This window comes from Maylandia zebra, linkage group LG10 (genome assembly GCF_041146795.1).
Source record: "Maylandia zebra isolate NMK-2024a linkage group LG10, Mzebra_GT3a, whole genome shotgun sequence".
NCBI classification, from domain to species: domain Eukaryota; kingdom Metazoa; phylum Chordata; class Actinopteri; order Cichliformes; family Cichlidae; genus Maylandia; species Maylandia zebra.
Genome location: NC_135176.1, coordinates 3,940,311 through 3,950,177, shown reverse-complemented (window position 1 = coordinate 3,950,177; position 9,867 = coordinate 3,940,311). Strand labels below are relative to the sequence as shown.

General features: G+C 39.3%; 1 protein-coding gene across 1 annotated transcript; it reads right to left on the bottom strand.

Annotated features, from left to right (window-relative positions):
- Positions 1 to 7,072: 7,072 nt before the first annotated feature.
- Positions 7,073 to 9,867, bottom strand: LOC143420660 (uncharacterized). Its single transcript, XM_076888793.1, has 4 exons — positions 9,730 to 9,867; positions 8,660 to 8,808; positions 7,796 to 7,960; positions 7,073 to 7,718 (listed from the first exon to the last, which is right to left on the bottom strand). Exons 2-4 carry the CDS (start codon positions 8,714 to 8,716, stop codon positions 7,629 to 7,631), a joined length of 312 nt encoding a protein of 103 aa, XP_076744908.1. The 5' UTR covers positions 8,717 to 8,808; positions 9,730 to 9,867; the 3' UTR covers positions 7,073 to 7,628.

The following is a 9,867-nucleotide window of genomic DNA, read 5'->3' as shown; positions in this document are numbered from 1 at the left end:
TCGAACATAAGAGTGTCCATAAGTGCACGTGGCACCAGGACGCTCTAGGCCGTAGAGTGATGTAGGACACATGTAGCTTTGGAAGATGGGTGCAACACTGACTGTCCAGCTCAGCTCAAAATTCAGTGTTTAGACATTTTCCTAGCTCTCCCATCTTCTTCTTCTTCATCCTCCTCCTCCCTTGGTCTCCTCCTCGAACCGCCTGGTACTGGGTTGGGGGGCAATAGCACAGGAGCATCCTGGCCATTGTCTCCATCGTCATCTGTGTCACTATCAGGAACACTTTCAGTGTCGCTCTCAGATCCCTCATCTTCCCACCACCTGATTTCATCAATAATTGGATCTTCTTCTGCTACATTATTGTACACGGGTTGTTCTATTTCTAGAGGTGGATTTCTTTCTGTGTAATCTCCTGCTCCCATCTCTGCTCTATTAATGACCAATGGTCGTTCTATCTGTTGGGGTGGATTTCTTTCTATGTTATCTCCTACTCCCATCTCTGCTCCATTAATGACCAAGGGTTGTTCTATTTGTTGGGGTAGATTTCTTTCAATGCCATCGCCTACTCCCATCTCTGCTCTAAAATTTTCCCAGGGTCCTGCTATTTCCTGGGGAGGATTTATTTCGATGCCTCCTACCGGAACATCAACTGCCTCCTCTTGTTGTGGCAGTTGATTATCAACTAAACCACGCAACTGATTGATTTCAATCCAGGGGAACATCCTGTCAACTGCTCTAAGATTTCCCTGTTGCAGCAGTGCCAAAAGCAGCTCATTGACTGCTAGTCCTACACCAACATGGTTTTGTTCACCATCGTCATGGTTTTGTGAGCCGTCTCCTCTATCCATTTTTTGAAAACAGTCTGCTTTAATAGACTGGAGGAAACTGGTCGGTACAGCTGTCAAACTTTAGCTGATTGGTACAGAACTTTTAAAATATCCTTGAAAAAGAGTTTAAATCTCTTTAGGAAACTGTTTAAAAACACGAAGCAAATGTGAACTAATCGCAACTGATTGCTGTGAGGAACACTGCGAACTAACGGCTATTTAAGGATTTTCAGATCAAAGTCAAGATTTTGATTGGTTGTGCTTTGAGCTGACTTTTGTGACGTCATCGAATTTGGTTCATTGTGATGACGGTCAACGTTCTGCTGATGAAAAAATGTCGCCGGTGACTGAAACTTTTACAGGAGAAGCATTTCCCACAAAGCCTTGAATGAATTATAGTGACAGAAAGAAAGAAAGAAAGAAAGAAAGAAAGAAAGAAAGAAACAGCAACAACTACTAAACAGAATTTTTACACGTTCATTGCACATTTGTAGGAATGTTTAAATATTTACTTTTTATTAATTACTTTTCATTTTATCTTTATTTTTAAAATCACTGTGCACTGGCAGACCGGGGAGGTGGTCCCCATCTTTAAGAAGGGGGACCGGAGGGTGTGTTCCAACTAAAGGGGGATCACACTCCTCAGCCTCCCTGGGAAAGTCTATGCCAGGGTGCTGGAAAGGAGAGTTCGTCCGCTAGTAGAAACCCTGAAGACCAAACCGCTGTTGACTTAGCATGATCTGTTCTCGTACCTTGTCTGTAAAGTCAGCGCATACACGGCGCACCAGTTTCGCCGTCATAAATCTCTGGAGGCGCACATCCAATTCACCAAGGACTGGGTGCAATTGTGAGTACGCCGTCATTCAAACCAAGTGAAGTCAGCTTGAGTACTACGAGTAAAATGCGTTTGATTTCCCTCCGAACATTCAGATTAGTGCAGCATAAATTCATTCATGAGGGGAAATTACAGTGAGAACATGTGGAAGCTCTGTTAGATGGATGCCATAGTGAGTTCAGTGCACTGATGTGACATTGTCCTGAAGGATTTAGTTATTCTCTATGGTTAATGAAATTACACTAATTAATTCATATTTATTATAAATAATCCTAATTACACATCTTGCTTCCGTGTTTGTGTGCTGTGTCACTAAATACATTTTAGTGACACATTTTATTTTAGTTTTATACATTGATTAATGACCTGCAGAATCGCCTGCAGGTCCCTCTGTTGTCAGCATGAAGCTGTAAACATTCATTCTTTGAATCTCCACTGGAGAAAATCTACATGTATACAGAGGGAATGCAATCCACGCTTCCCGACACATGTTTCTACTGTATATCCTGACCATTTACTATTTCCTTCCCACCCATATCTGGTGTATTTGGAATAAAATATTCTCATCTACTTCATATTTCATTATATTTTTATTCTACTAAGTTTCTTCTCAGAATATGATAATATAAAAAAATTACTGAACATAAAATGATTTGTTTATTATAGTAAATTAATCTATTATAGTAGAATATAGTAAATGATAGTAAATTAAACTAATCTATAGATGCAGAAAAACTAGATCCTCAGTTACTGAAAAGGTTATCTAAGAAATCTAAGGTACTGGAGAAAGAGATTTCAGTTTCATTTTACTTAATGTATTTTATGAGTATCATTATTATGCTTTAACAGAGAAAGCACATTTAAAAGCACTAAAACTGAGCAACTCTGTCGCAAACGTTGAGCAATACACTCTCTGGATCATCTCGAAACCTGGGTTTGAATTAAAAGATCCCTGGGTAAGCTAATGGCTACCTTTTCTGCAGACAGAGATAACACTTGCGTCCGTGTTGTCTATGTTTTTTGTGGCGTTCCTCAGGGCTCGGTTCGCTTTTATTTTCAGTGATATGCTGCTACTCAGCCAGTTCTTTTACCGTATGGGCGTGCTGCCCCTAGTTAAAATATTATACTCATATTTCTAGGAATACAGGACTATTGCAGTTCTTAAAGCATAGACAGACAAAATGAGAGCATTTTGCTTATTTTTTTAAGGGGGATGGACGTTAAAATAGATATTTAGCCATAACACTACAATATATTCCCCACAAATCAAAGTCCAACATTTTCTTTATTTAGTTTTAATCAGGAAACAAAAAACAGGAGTAAAAATAATAATCTATTGCTCCTAAAACAGTAACAGTTATAATATTCATCTAGCATTGCATATAGTATTTTTACAACTGCAAGCACTGCTGGAAATGTTGCCTCACACACTCAGTTAGGTATGCTTATGTCCACATCACTATCCAGCAACATTTGTCACCAACAAATGGACACAGCTGGAATGAAGACAGAAACAGCTGCTAACATTTTTCCATCCTTTTTTCCTAGAATTCTATGATTTCTTCCAAAATCATGCTCACATTCCCACTGCTACCTGTTTTTGTAATTACAGTGGGGCCAGTGAGAGCCAGAGATTTTCCTTGTTTGAGGTGACCAAATACTTATTTTCCACCCTGATTTACGAATAAATTCTTTACAAATCCTACCATGTGGATTCATGGATTTTTTTTTCCACATTCTGTCTCTCACAGTTGAAGTGTACCTCTGGTGCAAATTACTGACCTCTGTCATCATTTTAGGTGGGGGAACTTGCACAATCGGTGGCTGACTAAATACTTTTTTGCCCCACTGTATATGCTTTGTTCAATTGTCACCATGTAATGTATTATGATAAAGTCAGGCACAGGCTGTTTGCAGAAGTGGTTAAAGGATAGGTTAACAAATCGTTAGAAGTACCGAACAAAGTGATGGTAATTTATATGAGAATACTTTTACAGATATATGCTGATTAATGATTAATTGATTATCTGCCATTACTACCTCCTGCCATGCAGATGAAAAACAAAACACTTTCTGTGTGATAACCGAAAGTGTTTTGTAATAACTGTCTTTTTTTGTACCTGATTTTCACTTACAGCACAGAGGCATATCTGACTGGAAGAACGCTGTGTACAGTGGTTGTGTGACTGGAGGAGCTATTGGCTTTTGCGGTATGTAACTTACTTTATTAACTTACATTACAGCAAATTTATGCATTTTGTCCACGTGTTTATTTTTCTGTTTTGCAGCTGGTCTGAAGGCTGGTGTTTATTCTCTGCTGCAATTAAACATGACTTGCAGTGAAGCTCTATGGAGTGGCTCGATGGACAAAAACATAAATATTACACATGTGGCCCAGAGAAAGAAGACTCGCGTTGTGAGTTTGCTAACCCTGATGTTTCCCTGCACATCAAGGATTGCTGTTAAAGCAGAATTGAAGTGTACTGTTCAAACACAGGGATTTTAAGTGGCACCACACTCAGAAAAATAAAGGTGCCAACTGGAACCAAAAGTGGTTCTTTAGACTGATGCCATAGAAGAACCTTTTTTGGTGCCACAAAGAACCTTTCAAACAATGGTTCTTTGAAGAACCATTTCTTTCAGTGGTTCATTGAAGAACCTTTAAAAGGTGCCCCAAAGAACCATCAAGAAATGGTTCTTTGGGGCACCTTTAATGGTTTTTCAATGAACCTTTTTAAAAATGGTTCTTTAAAGAACCATTTTTAAAAAGGTCCTTCAAATGGTTCTTTAAAAGAACCATTTTAAAGAACCTTTTTTGAGTGGTTCTTTAAAAAACCATTTTAAATCTTTCAAAATAAAATGCATCATAAATTGAATTTGAGTAGGGTAAAAATAAATACGAGCACAGCATAGACATATATTAATGGTTTATTGTCATTTTGTAGTTACCAAAAGACAAAAAGGCATTTTAACCCTCAGCACAACATCACTACTAATACATGTCACATATTAGTGTTTTAAACAGTAATAATTAAATATATTTGCTATACTATAAATAAATATATATAAATACTATAGCTACAGATAACACAACAATACATTTATTGTTTAATTAATAAAACATCAGAAAGTGATAAAACACATTAGAAATAGCTTCATAACAGACCAATAAATCAACACATTTTCATCAGCAGATGTTTGCATGTTCAGTAAAAATATTTCAACAACAAGTTTATGATTAAAATGATCAATGAACTTTAGCATTACGCTATGTAATGTACGTTTCATGTTGTACTCATGGTCTTTTGTTAGTCCAGTTTAGGATAATGTCTCTGACGTATGTTTCATATCAAATACAGGGAGTGCAGAATTATTAGGCAAATGAGTATTTTGTCCACATCATCCTCTTCATGCATGTTGTCTTACTCCAAGCTGTATAGGCTCTAGGGCTGCCACGATTATGTCGACTATTAAAATCGTCGACGACTAATTTAATAGTCGACGCATCGTTTGAAGCTTTGTAAGATCACAAAGGACGCAGGAATGAGTAGTAGGATTTAAGAGTGTAATAACGGACTGAAACAGAAGATGGCAGCACTGCATGTACAAGGATGCCAGCTGCCGTTAAACCCCGAAGAAGAAGAAGCTGTGTCCCAGAATTCATAGCGCAGCCCAGCATAGTTGTCAACAATGGCGGCAGCTAGTTAGTTTTAACTTTACTCTTATTATTCTTTCTGGGTCACAAAATAAACGTTTAACATATTTTCAGGCGAGAATGTAGCTGTGTAAACCTCAAATATCTGCTCAGTTTATCAAGACACCGCATATTTTCAAAAGCGCTCTGACGTTTTCGGAGACATCTGTTACCCACTAGCTCGTTAGCTAGGCGGGGGCAAGGCTAACTAGAGCCGTGAGAACACCGGACTCCCGGCAAATCGTTTTCAAACCCACCGCCGTCTTTCGCTAGTCAGGTTAAACATATATATAAGTCACTTAGATAACTTAAAAATGTTATTGTTTGGCTTTCTTTAGTATTTTATTTGTTCCTGAGTAAATCGGTTTGGCTGAGATTAAAGTTATAGTTTTTGCACAGCTAAAACTGTCAAGCAGACAGCTGATTATCAGAAGTGTGAGACGCTGGAGAATATACTCCGGTGTCCTGTTATATTTTAGAAAGCAAGGAGTTTATTAAACTTCACCGAAACAATCTGCAAATTTCATTAAAAATTAATAAACTACCATCTTGTCTTTATTTTTAGTTAGCACAAACACTTCAAGCTGTAAGCTAATGATAGTTATATAAGACCAGATGCTGCTGGTGCAATAAGCTGTACGCTGTACGTCCAATGGATGATGATCTGATTAGTCGACTAATCGCAAAAATAATCGGTGATTAGTCGACTATCAAAATAATCGTTTGTGGCAGCCCTAATAGGCTCGAAAGCCTACTACCAATTAAGCATATTAGGTGATGTGCATCTCTGTAATGAGAAGGGGTGTGGTCTAATGACATCAACACCCTATATCAGGTGTGCATAATTATTAGGCAACGTCCTTTCCTTTGGCAAAATGGGTCAAAAGAAGGACTTGACAGGCTCAGAAAAGTCAAAAATAGTGAGATATCTTGCAGAGGGATGCAGCAGTCTCAAAATTGCAAAGCTTCTGAAGCGTGATCATCGAACAATCAAGCGTTTCATTCAAAATGGTCAACAGGGTCGCAAGAAGCGTGTGGAAAAACCAAGGCGCAAAATAACTGCCCATGAACTGAGAAAAGTCAAGCGTGCAGCTGCCAAGATGCCACTTGCCACCAGTTTGGCCATATTTCAGAGCTGCAACATCACTGGAGTGCCCAAAAGCACAAGGTGTGCAATACTCAGATACATGGCCAAGGTAAGAAAGGCTGAAAGACGACCACCACTGAACAAGACACACAAGCTGAAACGTCAAGACTGGGCCAAGAAATATCTCAAGACTGATTTTTCTAAGGTTTTATGGACTGATGAAATGAGAGTGAGTCTTGATGGGCCAGATGGATGGGCCCGTGGCTGGATTGGTAAAGGGCAGAGAGCTCCAGTCCGACTCAGATGCCAGCAAGGTGGAGGTGGAGTACTGGTTTGGGCTGGTATCATCAAAGATGAGCTTGTGGGGCCTTTTCGGGTTGAGGATGGAGTCAAGCTCAACTCCCAGTCCTACTGCCAGTTTCTGGAAGACACCTTCTTCAAGCAGTGGTACAGGAAGAAGTCTGCATCCTTCAAGAAAAACATGATTTTCATGCAGGACAATGCTCCATCACACGCGTCCAAGTACTCCACAGCGTGGCTGGCAAGAAAGGGTATAAAAGAAGAAAAACTAATGACATGGCCACCTTGTTCACCTGATCTGAACCCCATTGAGAACCTGTGGTCCATCATCAAATGTGAGATTTACAAGGAGGGAAAACAGTACACCTCTCTGAACAGTGTCTGGGAGGCTGTGGTTGCTGCTGCACGCAATGTTGATGGTGAACAGATCAAAACACTGACAGAATCCATGGATGGCAGGCTTTTGAGTGTCCTTGCAAAGAAAGGTGGCTATATTGGTCGCTGATTTGTTTTTGTTTTGTTTTTGAATGTCAGAAACGTATATTTGTGAATGTGGAGATGTTATATTGGTTTCACTGGTAAAAATAAATAATTGAAATGGGTGTATATTTGTTTTTTGTTAAGTTGCCTAATAATTATGCACAGTAATAGTCACCTGCACACACAGATATCCCCCTAAAATAGCTCAAACTAAAAACTACTTCCAAAAACATTCAGCTTTGATATTAATGAGTTTTTTGGGTTCATTGAGAACATGGTTGTTGTTCAATAATAAAATTATTCCTCAAAAATACAACTTGCCTAATAATTCTGCACTCCCTGTATATGTCATATCAAAACAAGCCCACACCTGCAGTTGTTTCAGTTTTTCACTGGTGTTTCCTGTCAGCTGGTCAACCTCACATCCATATCAGCCAACCAAATGACAAGTTCCTCCCTTTGTGCTTCAAATCCCTCCCACTCTGAGACAAGGAGCTGAAAGAGATAGAGAAAAGAGTCAATTATAAAGAAGAGAAAAGTGAAACCCTCCTCAGAAGGTCTGACTCGCATACCTGCAGTTGACCTGTGATGGACTCCAGTTTGGCGTTCACGTCATCCCTCGCCGATGCCAACAGCCGAGTCTGCAGGGTGCCCTGGAAGAGCTCAGTTAATGTTCGACTCCTCCTGGTCAAGCTCTCCAGCTGGATGAGCCGAGGTCTCCACTCTCGCCGCTGCCTCTGAACACAGAAACACAAATTGCATCTGAAGCAGGAGGTGCAGATTTTTTTTGCTATTCTTTTCTAAATCCAGGCTAGATCACGTGGAGGTATTTGGAAAACTTTTTTGGCCAGCGGACAACTGTTGTCTTGCAGAAAGTCAAATCAAACATATGCGATACACAATCAATTCACAAGAACACATAAAAAAATAAGTCCAGTTCTTGCCTGATTTCAAGTGAAATCTGCATCAAAACAGGGTGACAGAAGTAAAACGAGTGCACAAAGCCTCACTTTTTACAAGCCTGCTATTACAGTTCTCCTCTATGCAGACGACTTTCCTGTTTTCAAGGCACAACTTGGATCTGCTGTACGAATCTTATGGATACACACTAAATGAAACAATAGTGTGCATGACTCCAGATTCTGAGCCCTCATCCTAATATGGTCCCAACATAGCAACAGCAAGAAAGCAAATGTTGAGGCTTCAAAATACAAAGTCCATAAACCAATGGCTGACATGGGTTTTATCATAAGGGTGATAAATATACAGATTTCAGTCTGTCTTAGAGATTTGATGTTCATTTACCTGCAGATGCACTATACGTGCCTGCTCCATGGTTTTTCACAACATTTTGCACATCACTATTTAATACAGGAAGTAGGTGAACTAAAACAAGTCATCGTTCTTTGTGAGAGGACCATATTAATGAAACCAACCTCAATGACATCATAGGGATCCCTAAAGATGCTCCTGCTGCTTTTCTTCCTCCTCATCCTAAGCTTCCTTCTCCTTGTCCTCGCCTTCCATCCAATTGTAATTCAACCTAATTGTGTTTCTCCCCCTCCTCTTCCTCATTTTGTTGGAGCTGTGAACACAATTAATGTGAATCTGGATTAATTTGTGCAAACAAGAAAAATCTACAGCTTTTTGGTCAGAGGTGCTCTTGTGATTTAAGCCGGGTAGAGTAGATTTATCTGTTGATGCTACCTGCTTCAGCTCTGGCTGCTGAGTGATATTTACACCCTGGCTGGATTACAAACTTTAACCATGTGCTCAACTTTGGCCCAGTGCTGATACCTCTTGTTAGTATAACGACCTCTTCTTAGCTTGTATGTATGATGTATGATGGTGGATAAATGAAATATACAAAAAAATTAACTATATTACAAAAGAACATCTACCTTGGAATCATCAAATGACTGGAGCATAACTTGTCAACTAGTCCGAAACTAAGTTATGCAGGAACAGTCAAAGACACACCTTCTCATGTCACATTTCTATTCATTTCTATATAATTCGATTAGACAATAAAGAGTTATCTAATCTAATTATTCATTCAAAACTCTTATGCATAGCTGCATTTTATACAGCTCATACAGAATTCAAAGTAGAGGTTCATGTGAGTATTTAATGTACGGCTCAGATCTACAGAATTTCAGAGTTTCTAGAGCAGACACAGAGCTCACGTCATAACAGGCTTCAGGCGCCATTTTAGTGACTTTAACAATATATTAAATTTTAATTTCGGTCTAGCTGACATTAGGTTATGTACGCAGCACGCAATTGAACCACATATTTTAGAAGCCAAAGGTTCAAATTAGCTGGGAGCAGCTTCACTTAATTATAACAGTGGTTTTGTTAGGAAAACAGTTGGATACTAAATTGCGCTGACCTCAACGGCTAACGTATCTAGCTAATCGCTACTGTTAGCACAACATTAACAGCAAGCTACAATGACGAGTAACAAAAACAAAACAGTAATAAGGTTTTAATGGAAATGTTTTACCTTTTCTAACAGTCCCAGAATCCACAGCTTCAAAGTCCAGCAGGTACTGAAGACTGTTATCCGTTTCGCTGTCACCGTCCGTGAGGTTTTTTTTCCCGAAGGTCAAGGCCCGCCGCTCGCACACTCTTTCTGCGCATG

Coding starts and splice junctions, on each gene's coding strand:
- LOC143420660 (XM_076888793.1), bottom strand. CDS start 8,716: ATGAGGAGGAAGAAAAGCAGCAGGAGCATCTTTAGGGATCCCTATGAT. Junction 7,961..8,659: donor ATCCCTATGATGTCATTGAG/GTTGGTTTCATT, acceptor TTCTGTGTTCAG/AGGCAGCGGCGAGAGTGGAG. Junction 7,719..7,795: donor CCATCACAGGTCAACTGCAG/GTATGCGAGTCA, acceptor TATCTCTTTCAG/CTCCTTGTCTCAGAGTGGGA.